The sequence below is a fragment of the Haemorhous mexicanus genome, chromosome 1 (genome assembly GCF_027477595.1).
Source record: "Haemorhous mexicanus isolate bHaeMex1 chromosome 1, bHaeMex1.pri, whole genome shotgun sequence".
NCBI classification, from domain to species: domain Eukaryota; kingdom Metazoa; phylum Chordata; class Aves; order Passeriformes; family Fringillidae; genus Haemorhous; species Haemorhous mexicanus.
This window is the reverse complement of record NC_082341.1, coordinates 79,042,727-79,058,310: the sequence shown is the minus strand read 5'-3', so window position 1 is coordinate 79,058,310 and position 15,584 is coordinate 79,042,727. Positions and strand designations below refer to the sequence as shown.

At 36.1% G+C, this 15,584-nt stretch overlaps 1 protein-coding gene across 2 annotated transcripts in view; it reads right to left on the bottom strand.

Moving 5' to 3' along the window:
- Positions 1–15,584, bottom strand: part of CDH18 (cadherin 18) — a 157,730-nt gene that overhangs the window by 102,993 nt on the left and 39,153 nt on the right. For both annotated transcript variants that reach the window (XM_059851799.1, XM_059851890.1), the window contains exon 3: positions 14,780–14,899. In XM_059851799.1, coding sequence (XP_059707782.1) covers positions 14,780–14,899 — 120 coding nt within the window. The remainder of the gene's footprint in view (positions 1–14,779; positions 14,900–15,584) is intronic.

Here is a 15,584-nt window from a genome sequence, read left to right as displayed (position 1 = left end):
TCTGTTAGCTCTGTACCGGGCAGGGTCTGCGAGCAGAGCATGTCCACAAAAGCTCACAGCTGTAGGGAACACCAGTTCAAAGGCTGGTTGGTCCCTTCACAAGTCTCTGCCCCCAGATGCTGCTTGCTCCTGAGGACAGGAAGTACAGATGTGGTCAGGGGACACTGACTGGTTAGAATGTGCTGGACTGTCCTTATGCTCATGTAAATTGAGTGAGCCCTAAATAAAGTCCCAAAAATAAAGTGAATTGGGATAACTATGGCACTCTTGGAGAAGATACTCTGATATTCTTTGGAGCCACAGGCCGCTTGCAGCATCTCTAACATCATTGGCTAGGTTTTAAAAGTACCTCAAAAGTTGCAAGTACTGCAAAAGGCATGTGTCTGGATATTCTTACAATTCCTACATCCTGTAATAAAAAAATATTTTCCTCTCTATATTTGCACCATTTCAACTCATGCTCTATGAGGAGATGTTATTTGTCCTAAAATGAATTGTGCAAAATTCCTAGCAATCGATAAAAATAGTAATGCAGAGAAAACTTAAAACTAAAGAGGTAGACTAAAAAATTCTAAACCCAACATGAATTTAAAACCACTGCTACTTTTTAACCTAGTGCTTTTTATGTTCTTACCATGTAGTACAGCCCTATAAAAAATGAATTTTTTACCTATAATTTAGAATCTTTGAAGTAAAATGGCTGACTTAGGAGAAAATGTAAAGGACATTTGGTTTTGATTTGTTATTCTGCTTCTACCTAGGAATATGTGTCAGCAGCTACATGAATAATTTTTCATTTTGAGGCCTTGAAATTCGCCCTAAGGATTCCCATCAGAAAGAAAGGATCTTCAGAAAGAAAAGAAGAAAAAAATTTAAAATACCACAGCATTGTGTCTGCAGTTTGGCAACATATGTTAAGTTGTATTATTAATTGAAAATTATTAAGAAAAAAAAATCTTACTAGATTTTTATAGGCAACATAATGCAGTACTTGAAGAATACAGTAGATAACCCAAAAAAGATTTGTGGAGGTTAGGGTGTTCCTAAAGTCTTGCCAGGTAGACAAAATTCCTGTGAAGCCAGATTAATCCACTTTCAAAGGAAATATATGTGTGGGCATTTCACCGCTTCTATGGTTAGCTGGTCAAGAAAAGCAGTCAGTTCCATGTATCTCAGGGTTTGATTTGATGGTAACATGCATCTGATATACAAACCCGTAACAAGTTCCTACAAGTTCCTACATTCCTATGAGAAACCAGAATTTATAACTCTTCATATCTTTAAAGAACAAAGCATCCTAGAGAAACACATGAATGATAAATATGTATCACCCTCTTTTCACCCTGCACCAAAAAGTAACAGACTAAGCAACTATATTTAAATTTTCATTAAAAAAAAAAAAATTATATCTGCTCTTCTCTGAAAAGAAGCAATGCCACAAATGGATGTTTCAAAATTTATTCAAATTAACAGATGCTCATTTTAGGTATATTTACTTAAAGTTTTTTCAGTAGTCCAGATTGAAAAATCCGTTTCCACGATCTTTATAATGGAAAAACTATCAGCAAAAAAGAAAGTTCTACCTCAAGAAAAGCAGAAATGCAGAATTTACTAGAATGATGACTATTCAAAACCTATGTAAAGAAAAAGAACTTTAAAAACTGTAACACAAGTCAAATTAATTTGTACTACAAGTGCTTCATATTACATATTACTCACTGTTTCTTGAATTAATGGGATATTAGCTGAACAAGAAGATGGTGTAATATGTGTTATTACATTTTTTAATGTGTTGTATTATTTCTAAGAGCTCAGCATACATTGCAACTGTTTACCAGAGCATTTTGAAACTCTTGGACAATGTACTGCACTACACAAATCTGGGGTTAAAAGAAAAAATTTGAGTACTTTTAAAAAAATATTTTACATCATTTTTTTTTTCAGAATCAGAAAATGTAGTAGTTAATATATATTATCAGGATTATTGAGAATCTCTTGGAGACAGTATCAGACCTGAAACAAATAACCTACTAACTAAAACAGAGGATTATGAGGAAAAATCCAGAAGCATGATTATATAGGAGTGCAAAGTTGTGTTTAAAAACTTAAAGCTTTGTTTAATTTGCCTAATTTAAAGCAGTATTCTTTTTTTATTCTCTACAAAAGGGCAAAGCAAACCAGTAATTTGCCATAAAGATGTCTACTTTGAAAATGAAGGATTCCTCTTTAAAGCACAGAAAAACATTTTTGCAAATGCAAGGGATTACACAAATAAAAACACTTGTATGTTTTTTCACTGATGCAGTTATTTTTACAGATGATTTTTAAAGATCCAGTTTGCTATGAAAATAACTTTTATTCAGAACTGGCAATAATTGGATTAAAGCCTAGACTTGGGACATCCATTGAAGTGAAAAGTTCTAAGCTGTGATACCCACTGCTGCCATTTCAAGTTGAAGACAAAGAAAATAGAGAAAACCTCATCATAAGAGAAATTTCTGAGGGAGAAACAGCCTTTGATTTTGAAGCCCCTCATTGTATTTTCAACTTCAATTCAAGTAAAGTGAAGTCTAACTCACATGATGGTTAGATATACAGGGAATTGTTGCATTTTCTGTTTGGACACTTTTAGATGCAATCTATTGATCTAAAATGTATTTCTTGAAAGAACAGTTTGGGAGAGAATAAAATCTCATTTAATCTACCCGTTTCCCTTAGGATTTATCCCATGATACCTATACCTGCTTCTGGGACTGCAAGGGCTCCACCAAATTCCAGACAGGTTTCTATTCTTGCACCTTTCCTAGTGTTACAGATAGAGTTGAATCTTTCCATGAAAACATCACAGGTATGTTTTGAAAATACTGTGTAACAGAAATACTGAGAATTAGATAAGGAAATAGGATGGAAAGGTCCAGCTAAGGAAATAGAAAGAGGATCAGCAACTTTAGAGTACTTTAATATTGAATCATGGTCATAAATCTTATAAAAATTTTCATGCTTTAGTCCTGAAGAGTGTACCACGAGAAAAACAAGACAAAACTATGTGAAAAGAAAAAAATAAATACATCCTTAGGGACCTAATCTATAGACTGCAGACAGGACTTCACTCCTCTGCAATGGGTAGTGAACACAGATCTGCTTCTGCCTCTTCTAGCGTGAGAATTTTCAGGGGCTTTACCTAATGCTTAAAATATTGCATAAGGAATATACTGACTGCAAATTTGAAAAGCTCTGGGTTTTTGTTGCTTTGTTGGGGTTTTTTTTGTTTTTTTGACTGAGGGATGGATTTTAAAAATTGTTTTTAAAATGTGAAGAAAAACATCCACCTTACGAAAATTTGTCCTTACAAAAGTTTGTTGACAAGCAGCACTTGCAACACTGTCAGGGCACCAGAGGGGCTGGCAGCTTCTAGGGGCCGGGTGACAGGGGGTCCTAGGATGGTGATGGCAGGGCCTGGCAGCCACAGCCTGTTCCAACCCCAGTCAGGGGCACTGGAGCAGCCCCAGGCCCAGGCCTTGGCACCTCCTCGGGGTCAAGGACCTGGGGACAGGGACAGACCACCTCAGCCAGGCTGGCACATGGTGACTAATCTATATCTTAAAAAAACCAAACAAAACAACTAACTCTTACTATCATTCAAAAATCAAGTCACAGTATGTAGGTGTAAGCAAAGATAAGTAGAAAAATTAAACAGAATCCTCTACTGGAAATACAGTTACAGAGTCACAGGAAGTCTGGTTATAGTCTCTCCTAAATTTTAAATTTAGAAATATGATGGCAACTCATAAAGGCAGTTACAAATAAGTGAATTTGCTGGTTACGGTGTTTGATCAGAGCCCATCTTCAGTCTTAGAGACCAGGGAAAGCCTATTTGTACTGCTTCTGCTGCTGCTGCTGCTCCTGGGCTTGACATAGTTGGCAAAGGAATGAAAACACACTCCAGAGCACGTTGAGAAAAGATGGACACCACCAAGGGAAATGGACTAAATTTATTGCACGACTTCGCATTCCCCACTCACGCAGGCACTGATGGTGGGAAGGCAGCAAAGTTGAATATTCAAAAGAAAAAAATGCAAATAGAGAAGACACAACTGGAAAATGTTTAATTTCCTGGGTAGATCACAAGTTTCTTGGTGTTTTCTGAAAGTAATTTCTTTTTCCCTTTCTCATCAGATATGAACTGAATTATAACAGTCCCCAAATATCATCTTGATGGTTATCACTGTAAAACTGCTGTAAAATTGGTTTATATACATGCTGTACTTCTATTTTCATGTAGATGGTCAATAAATATGGAGGTTTTGTTAATTTTATAAAGTTTTTGTTCAGTTTTTCTTGAGAGGCATCTCAACTGCAGACAGATTATTTTTGCTGGTTAAGATTTCTTGAGGAGCATTTTCTTTATATATATTCTTTGGCAAATCATTGTAATCATACTAGTTTTTTGTTCTGTATGGTTATTACAAGGCAAGATGTTATCAGACACATTTATTCAAATTGTAACTGAAAATGTGTGCATTTTTCTAAGAGATGGGACTGATGGGAAACCAGACGCATACATATTTTTTGACTTAATGTAGATTATTCATTAATTTTGAGAGTAGCTATGTTTTTAAACTACAGGATTTATAAAAATTACAAAATAAAATAAACCTATTAATAAAAATTATATAAAAGAAAACAGTATCCTCAATAGGTTCTATATTTATAATTTCCTTTTCACATGTCTACCACTACTGGTCTTGTCCACTCCAAAGTAAATTAGTATAAAATATCAAAATATGAAAGGCAAAAATGTAAACTCACTGAAGCTTATTATTAAAGCAATAACATTATCAACACAGTATATCTGAAGAAACTCCAACAAATAAACTAAAAATCTAAAACAATACAAATCAGAACTACAAGAAATTAGGTGCATAAAAATATATTTAACCAGTGTATCACCAACCATTTTAACATTACCAAATAAATACATAACAGTCCCTGGAATGGAACCTCAATGACACTTTGCCTCATGTTCACTGCCACTACAAAGTTTCATTGTCACCTTTAACTGCATTTCTGAAATTATTATCCTAAACTACAGCAATATCCGTAACAGTTTATGAAAGGGAAAATTAAAATGGAAAAGGGAAAAGTGGATCAAGATGGAGAGATAAGTATGAATTAGGATGCCCCTGGTCTTAACTTAATGCCTGGTTCTGTATCTTCATGTCATTTCCCTAGCCAAAATTTTAAGGGTGTGTGTGGGGAGAATTCTTTTCAATGCCTTGGTGATTCTTTCTGCTAGAACTAGAGATGTAAGTAATAACCCCTTGTCTAGAAAAAGGACACCCGTTACTTGAATTAAAGACAATAAAGTCACTGCCTTACTTCACAGCCATTAAGACTGGACTGTGAAAGTATTGTCAACAAGTGGACTGGGGCAGAGCCTTTTAACAGTCTAGTGCATTATTATTCTCAGTCAGTGTCCTGATTCTCATCCCAGATGAGATAAAAATTATAGTAATGTATTATTTGCTTTAGGGTGAAATCTTATTTGTTCCCTTTTCCTAAAGTTAAGCACATTTTATCACACATGTAATTTTCATACTTTGTTTGGATGAATAAGCCTTCTATGTTTAAAAACAGAGAACTTAAATTATTCCTTCAAATCTCCCTTGTGTAAAGTTCAAAGACACGGAGATAAACGCATGCTTATAAAATAGTACTACTCTAGAGAAACAGTCATTTTACATGCAATTACAATGTAATGTTTTCCTCATATCAAGATCTTTAACTTTTTCTAATAGATACAGCGTGGTATTTTAGATCTTTAAAATAGAGCAAACTCCTTACAGCCTTCAATACCTTTGAAAAGATGTGAATGTCTGGAAGTATGAAAAGCCAAGCCTAGCTAACATTAAGATTAGGAACCTTTCCCCATGTCTAATAGAAAGTAAAAGCAAAGACTATAAATAGTGGTCAGAGAGCAATTTTATATCTAACAGAAAGGCTGTAAAGGATGTGGTGACAGAATCTATTCTACATGATCATGGATGTCTCACTGCTTTCAGTTCAGGACTTTCAGTTTGATAACACAAATAAAAACACTGCTTCCTCTGTGTGCTGGTCTTGATTGGGATAGATAATTTTCTCCACAGCAGCTTGTATGGGGCCGTTTTGGATTTGTAACACAAACAGTGCTGGTGACACAGGGATGTTTTAGCCTTGTCAAGGAGTGCTTACAGCAGCATGGACTTTTCTGCTTCTCACACCACTCTACCATTGACTAGGCTTGGGGTTCACAAGGAGCTCAGAAGGAACATAGCTAGATCCAAGGGACATCCCATATCACATGAAATCACAATCAGCAAGAAAAGTAGGAGAAGAAGCAGAAAGAAAGGGCACTTGTTGTCCCTGGTCACTGTAATATGTGGTGGAGCTCTGCTTTCCTGCGGAGAGCTGAACTACTGCCTGTCCATGGAAAGTGGTGAATGAACTCCTTGCTTTCCTTTGCTTGTGTACATGACTTTTACCTTCCCTATAAAAATGTCTTTATCTCACTTCCATAACTCCTTTTCTCTCTCCCATTGCATTGTGTGGGGAGAGAGTAAGAGGCTGTGTGTGGCTGAGCTGTTTATTAGGCTTAGCCCAGATTAAGATATCATGTTTTAAGTGGAAAAATATTTTTGTGTATTTACAGATGAAAGATTAAAAATATATACATATATAAATAAAAGCATATCTACCAACAAAAGGAACACAGTACTGTAATCGTGGTTAGGAAGCCAAGATGATATTTTAATCTGGGAAATTGCCAATTGACAATTAATGGCTATAGAAACACAAGTGGTTGGGTTTTTTTTGGGAGGGGGGGGCTTTGTTTTGTTTCATTGTTTTTTTTTTTTTGTGGGGGAGGTGTCATTTTGGTTTTAATTTGAGAAAAACTTGTGGCTGAAGAGCAGCAAAGATGTTCCAGGGTAGTTGTTCACATCACCAGATGGGGAAAGAGTAACACAGAATCAAGCAAGAGAGGAGAAACCAAGGAATAGTTTCTTCCCTACTTCTGATTTCAATCTCCAAAACACATGGTTCATCTCACAGGAGAAGAAAAACAAGGTTAGAACATCGGGCAATCTTTTTTTCCCAGCTTGTCTGCCTCCTATGCCTGTCCTTTTTAACTATATGTTTGATGTTGGTACAGAAAGTGTTGGTAGATATCAAACAAAGAAAATACAGTGCCAGAACACTGTTCCTGATGAGTGACCAATCCATCTTGTACCATGCAAAGACTGCTCCACAAAGTTTCTTGGAGGTGGATACCAAAGATTGCACAAGTATATATAGGAGGGATGATATACCAAATGTCATCACCCGAAGAGAAACTGAGCTAGGTTGAACAGAACATTCTTCCCCTCCTCTCTGTACACTTTTGATTGGCAAAGGACTTTCTGCATTGTTTTCATGATAATGGAAAACAAGGTCTAAGTAACAAGGTTTTTAGTTGTACCAAAGTCTCTAACTGTATCAAAATGTTGTCCCCAGAAACCTAAAGGAAGCAGCAGTTTGATTTGCTGTCAGATGTCCTGACTTATTCTTCAAATGGCTCTTGGGAAAACAGTAAGAGTATATCAATATTTTGAACACAAAAGAAAACTGTGAGAATTAAGTCCATTGTTCAGAGAAGTTTTTTATAAAGTGTCAGAACTGTAGGTGTAGAAAATCCAATATTTACTTTAAATTGAAAGCAAAAGACATTACAATATTTACTCTTAGCTGAGAGCTGACAAATTACACTCTCAAACAAGTGTTCATGACAATATTTTTAGATGATGCACATATTTCTGTTCCTGTAGGAATGAAGGAGTGCACTGTACAGTACCTCGTGGAATTAGAAAAGCAATGTAAGACTTTCAAATTTTGAGTTTGAACTCCTAGTGATCCTCTTGTCAATGAAGTGCAGACATTGGGAAAGATCTAGAGATGTATTTCTGTTACAACATTTCAGAAATTTCTTGAGGGAAATAAAACCTATGAAAACCTGAATACGAAATACAGTTATTAGAACTTCAAGACAAAATTTCAGTACCTATGCACAAAATCATGTTATTTTAATCCTACACCCTTTTAGAAAAATGTATAATTCATTACAAAACTAAACTTTCAAACTGATTCATCACTGTGACCTCCCCTTGATACTGAGTAGAAACCAATCACCTATAATGAAGTTGGAGTTTTCACCAAAAACTATAAATAAGTGTTCTGCAATGCAAGCACATGTAAAATTCTGAAATTTAATCACAGGTATTTCTTCATCTAGCTCAAGCAGAATGTGTCATTAGCAAAATTTTATGCTTGACAACTCTTTTGGTGAAGATTTTTTTCCTAATATCTAACCCAAACCCTGCCTGGCCCCTTTGTGGCCATTTTCTCTTGTCCTGTGACTGGTAACTTGTGAGGAGAGACAGACCACCACCATGCTACATTCTACCTCCTTTCGGGCAGTTGTAGAGAGCAATCAGATTTCTTCCGAGCCTCCTTTTGTCCAGATAGGACAACCTCATCTCCCTCAGCTCCTCATAGGCCCTTCACCCACTTTGTTGTCCTTTACACACTTGGTGTCCAGTTCCAGTTTAAAAGCCCATCTGCAACTCTGTAGATAGATGAGGTTAAGTTCGCTATAAGACTTCTACAGGAGCCTGGGAACTGGCTGTGGTGCCTTAGTTGTGGTTTTTGGGGGTTGTCATAAGATATTCCTTCAGAGCAGAAGCATTCAATTTATGTAAGATAATGCTATAGCACTGTAAGGTCGTTTAAAAATTATTGGAGCCTCTGAGCAGAAAGCAATGAGATAGCTAAACACTCTTCATTTTCATATTCACTTAACAGTCCAATATGAACTAGCCTGCATTTCAGCAGGGAATCACTAACCCCAGTAAACACTCTCATCAAAGATATGTCACTAAGATATTTAAACTAAATAAGTAAGAATTCTTCATAGAAAAAATAGGGATGCTTGTTCAAGAAAGTGGCAGAAATTGATTTCTGAAATTATTTTCTTAAGTGATATGATTTTCTATGTATGCAGGGACATAGGGTCATGGAATATCTTATCATTATTTCAATTAGGACTGTAGATTCTTATCTGGAATAACGTGCCAGCCTGTTCTACTAAAACATGAAAATAGTGCTCTTCTTTTTTGAACTGGAAAGTTTATTCAATTTGGCTTTATACAAATTATCTTGTCTAATTTAAGGAGATGCAGTAGGCTTAACTCATTAAATTAATAATTGATATCTCACCACTAAAATAACTTTATTTTAAAATATTAATTAATTATATTTTTAAGTAGTCAGGCTTATTTAGCAGTATTAAACTTGCAGATAAGTTGATAAACAATATATTTTTCTTGTTTTGCAGAGACTACACATGGAACTTTAAAATTACACTCTAATTATTATAATGCCACAAAACCTGCCATTTCCTTATAAATGGCCAAGAACTTTAAAAAAATGCATAAGAATAGCACAGATGTGGACAAAAGTCTGGAACTTCCAGGGGGTAATTGGTGGGTGGGTGGGTAATTGGTGTTTATCAGGCTCATCTCTGTGTTTGGAAGCATCTTTTCAGCCATTGACTGTACTTATTTGCATTTGTATTGTGCTCCCAGTCAGGAACCAAACTAGATAATCAGTGAGTAGGTAATTTCTTGTAGGCATCCTTGAAGCTATTGTTCATATCTTGTGAAGATAGAAAGCAGAAGGAGATTGACACTTGTCTCACACTTCATGATTACCACAGACTAATTTGCAGTGACATCCTTTGATAAATAGAAATACATATTTCTTTACTATTTAACATCTTAAAGTAAAACAAAACAAACAAACAAACAATTTTATACATTACTAAGATCTTTGAAATATTGTTGCTGCAGCAGCAGAACATTATGAATACAAATAGAAATATCTGAGGCTTTTTCCACATTCAATTCAACGACAAAATGAGTTTTCTGTCCTGCCAACGTCTACACTTAAATTCAAAACTGCAAAGAATAAAGGTTTTATCCATTATTTTATAACAGTTGCAGCAGAACTGCTGATTTGAAAAGGCATATGCCCTACACATTGCTTCACTCTGTACATGTGGTTCAGAAAGACAGATGTACCTGCAAAGAGCTGTGTGGAACTGACACACTCCAGACAGGATTTACCATGTAAGCAGTGGAATTGGATTACAGGTTTCACTTTCAATTCCAAAGCATGTAGCAATAGAAAGTGTGCTGCTATAGCTGCAACGAAAGCACATAGTCTAACTTGAATTTTCCTCAGAAAACCAAAGAGCTCCTGGGGCTGGGTTGCCAGTCAAATGTTGGCTGCTGCTGTTTAACGATTCGTGCTTGACATCAGCAAAGAACAAGCAAGGATCAATCCTAGATCAAGTTTATGGATCAAAAGACCTCATGGTTTGGGAAAGCTGGAATATTGAATTCGGAGTTCAAACTCACTGGAAAGGACTTCATGTATATTTAGGCATTTCAAAAGATGCTCAAAGTTTGAAGACAGGTAGTGGAAGGCATGCATATGTGAAAAGGTGGGAGTAGGAGAAGGGAAAACCAAATTAAAGCACAAAGTATCTGAATAAATTATTTGCTCCTTGTTAATTAAAAACTTCACTTTTTATTTTGTCTTTACAGAGAAATTAATGATACTCTAAAAATATAAGCATTTCATGTTTTCTAGGGTTCCCTGAATATTTTGGTTTAAGAAAACATGCAATCTTATATGCATAATCTTTGCAAATATACCTAAGATCTAGACATTGACTTCTTCCCTCTCTTTTACCCTAATTATTAGTACATTATTATTTATAAAATTTCAGCAGAGTGTTTTGCTGCAGTTGGGGAGGAAAACAAATAGTAAACACTAGAGGCTATTGAAGGTAATTATTAATTACATAACTAGCTACTATTACACTCCACAGCTAATTACCAAAAGTAATTAATAAACACAAATACAGAGCAATTCATAGAAAGCCATTCAATATCAAAGGATTTTGAAAGTCTTAAAACTTTAGGTTATGCATTTAAAGTAGTTTTGACATTCACGGCCAAAATTACATAGTTTCAGCAAATTTCTCTGCAGAGAATTCACAATTTTTCTCCAGGGGAAAACAAAACAAAGCACAGGTCTTAGAGCAAATCAACTGATAAGCTAGATTGTTGGTAGCCTGATGGAGATGGTGTTGCTGCACCTTCCTATTTTTAATCCATGATTTAGAAGCAATGTGAGGTCAAGCGCTGTTCCCACAAGGCACACACACAGATGCAACACGCAGCGGGCGACACGCAAATGGGACGGCTCAGCACTCAAACACAAACAGCACAAACTGCCTCATTCTCCTCCAGCTGACCAGAAGGAAGGATGATTTAGAATTAGAAATATAGTCACAAACTCAGCACAGATTGCTCCTGTAATTTGCCACACTTGGTCTATCCAGTAGCCAACACCTTGCACTTGGTGCCATCTGGACTTCCAACTCTGGGGCCTTCAGCTGCCCTCCAGCTCCAGTTACCCATTCCCTTTTTATCCTGGACATAGTCCCACATCTCCACTCTACACTTATTGATCCCCCACAGCCTTACACACCAAGTACATCCAGTAGCAGTACCTGGACCCCTTGGGTCCTCAGTTCCCAATGCCATCCAACTGGCTCCTGGCTCCCTGGTCTCCCCTTGCCTCATGCACAGAGATGCACCACCACAAACAGGACTATCAAATCACATACCACACAGTTGCTCTAGACTGGTCTTGGTTCCTCCAACAGCTGATTCCTGAGCTTTCTGGTCTGGACATTTGGCCAAATGGATATCCATCACCCAAAACACTAACTCATCCAGCTTGCTGACCCTGTAGTAACGCCATACTGGCATAGAAACCCGTGTAATACACTTACAGTCTGCATTTTCCAGTTTGCTGACGCTGGACACACACCAGACCCCTTAACTCATTGTCCTGCTCCAGCTGCTAGCACTTAAAGCTCCACTAACACATGCATGCAAGAGAGACCTTTTACTCAGGAAATGGAATTTGAAATGGAGCATAATAAAACACAGAACAGACTGCTGATCCAGGGCAGGGCATGGCCAGATAATAGTGCTGAGAAAAGCCTGTTTGCATATGGCTGGTCCCTTTTATCCTCTTACCTCTCCATTCTCTCTTGCTTTTCTCTCCCACTCCATCTCAATCATCCCTTTTCCTGTCTATGGTCCTTCCTCTAGATATCCAAGAGTAAGCCTGCATGATTCCCATTATCTGCATCCCATAATGTGTCCCATAGCCCTGTAAGCAGTGGCTTTCTCAGCTGGAAGGGTGATCAGGGCAGTGTCTCCTTTTGATTGCTCATGATGGGTTTCAGCCCTGGCCCATAGGGCTGAGGCTGTCCTGGGCCAACCCCAGGAGAGCTCAGACTCTGGTCTATTTAAGGGCAGGGTGTTTTACTCTCCCTGCACTGCTCCTCTGCCCCACTTTGAGTGAGTGGAGAAGAGCCTTTTATCAGATAAGCTGACAAAGCTCTTCTGCCAAAAACACAATTTTTTCCTGCTCTAGAGTTTGTAATTTGGTGCTGTTTCCTCATTATACTTGAAATGTATGAATTCTATAGCCTTATTCTACAATCTTACTTAAAATATTCCCAACTAAGCTTCTAAAAATCCATAACTTTAAAGTCTTCAGACGTTATGTTGTTTAAAACCAAGTATAGGCAGTACAAAGCTAGAAGTAGCAGACTTTTTAAGATGAGTATTCACACTAGAGCTTGATATCTATTTCTGATAGCTTCAAGAAACTTTATTGATCATGATACCAGATCCTTAGGCTACATGAACAACGTTCAGTCATGAATGTCAGGACCTTTCTCTTTGCCACTTTTGGACCTCCTTTGTTGTAAAGGAAATTTGTGCATGTAAGTGTAAATTCAGAAGACTTCCAGATAAAGTATAGTTTAGCTGGAATTGAACAATTGAGGTATTAGGGAAAAAAGGTCAGAAAAGCTTACAAATATAGAAGAGTGATGTTTTAAAAAATGAGTCTTAAACCCCAAAAATTCAAAGTGAAATTTTATACTGAAAAACATTATTCATCAAGACTTTCCCATCTTTTCCGTGATTGTTCTTCCCATTTCATCATACTAAATTAAATTAACTGCTATTCTACAATTATAGAAAGGCAAGTCATAAAAGCAAAATATTCCTCCTGCTTTTTTCACTGTTGCACTATTTATCTCATATTCACTTTTTCATAAACTATGTTATCAGAATAATTTTCATGTTCTAGACAAATATCAAAAAGAGTATAAGTTCATAAAGTGTTATTAAATCCCTGTCAAAGCCTAAGGCTTGAGGAGGGAAAACACACTACCATCTGTTGTTTCATTATAACAATACCATTTCCTGTGTGATACAGATTTGATACAGAGAATATCCATTTTGATTCTTCACTTACTGAATAGCAGCTCTAGACTACAAGTTGTAAACCATTATAAAAATAAAAAATGCAAGTTCTTGCTTCAGAGTGCCTTAATAGCTTTAGAAATATGACCTAGTTATATTTCTAAGGGTAAGGGGAATGTGAGGACTGCACCACAGATTTGCCATTCCAGGCCTTTCTAACATGACCCCCCCAAATTTATAGAAAATTTTAGGCTGAAACAGACCCTCCTCTGAGGGTCATGGAGTTTGGTCTCCTAATCAAAGAAGCACGAACCTCAAAGCTCTCTGAGATGGCACAGATACACTTCCCTTGTAGTGAAACCAGGGTACATCTCCAGGTACCACAGAGACCAATGTACACAAGGCAAGAAACTTGAGTGCAAAAACAGCAAAATGGAAACTTTTACACTATAGTTATTTCACTTCAGCATATTTAAAAAGTCTTTATTATTTCCTACAGTTAATTAGGGAAAACCACACTGTTCAGTGTGTTTTATTTTTTCCCCTCAGTATTAAAGCTTTGGTATAGGCAGGGAAAAACAGATAAAGTATTAAATAAAAATATACTCTCCTAAATTATATTTGCCAATTATTGAGGACTTCAAATACACACTTAAAATGTATAATCACGCTAATATCATTATCATAACAATGCTCTTCAAAAAAATCACAAACTAATAAGAACTCCCATCCCCAAAAGAGATTTTTCCTCTCTTAAAAAAAAACATTTTGGATACATTATACATGACTTACACTTTGTGGAAAAGGAAAAAAAAAAAAAAAAAGGGTGATGCATAGAGTTTAAGCATAAATATTTCTGTTCATTCTAGTTCTCAAATCATAGAATGAATTTTCAGTTAAATGGCAGTCCTGCAGTTTAATAAAAAACACAAATTTTAATAATTTATATTGGCACGTGTGTTCATGTGTTGAAGCACACACCCAATATCCCTCCCAAGCCTATCCTTCAGACAAAACAAAGCATTGAAAATCATGTGTTAGGCATACTTGAGTCACTTCCTAAATAGAGGCTTGAAAAGATGAAAGAGTGCTATTGCAGCTTGGCTGAATGGTTCAGATAATGACATGATGCAGAATTAATTCTGTACACAGCAGGCTCATTTTAGTACTCAGCAAAACATAGAAACTTATAAATTTCATAGTGCTAAAGTAAGCAGCAGCCTAAAAAAACACTAAGAAAAAAAAGTCCACATATCTGCATTGTACATTGCATTTCACCTACCAGACTGAATTAACTGAAACATAATAGATAAATCATTTCAACAGAAATATAAAATACCCACCTGTTTTGGGGTCAACAGAGAAATATGGCTGTCCCTGAAGAATACTGTACACTACTCTGGCACTGTTTCCATATGTGGGGTCATCTGCATCTGTGGCTGTCACCTGTAGAACAGATGTACCTGTATATACAGGAAAATAAATATTACCTTGCAATAAATAAAATTTTCGAACAAATATTTTCAAATACATTTTAAAAAGCCTCTAAAATCTTCACATTCTAAAACGGAGAGATTAATAACATGTTATCACCATATAATTTTTAATGGAGAAATAGTTACACTAATTTGAAAAAAAATTGTCTTTGTATGTGTATGTGTAAATTGATTACAGACATACAAACCTAAACAGAAATTACAGAGATGTAAATACAAATAGTAACTACGTAGCATGCATATTTACATATGTTCACACACATAGATCCCAAACATGGGATATATTGACTTCTAAATAACACAGATGTATGGACTTCAGGATTATCTTTAACCACAATACAAATTAATGTTGAAGTATTAAAAAGAACTTGTATAAATGCCCCCAAATGAATAAAAGTTGCTAAATGAATAAAAAAATCTAGCTATTGGAAGGCATCAAAAATGTGAAAATGAAATAACTTCTAGAACCTTGTTGGGAATGCAAATTAGAAAGATGAGTTCAAAAGACAATTATTTTTTATGTTAGTAATAAAAACCACTAGAAGAATAAAATCACAGTTTCTAGCATATCACTAGGTGGGATAAGTTATGAGTAACCCTTTTAAGAAAATGCGTAAGTACTGCACAGACGGACACGAGTGACTTTTTCATT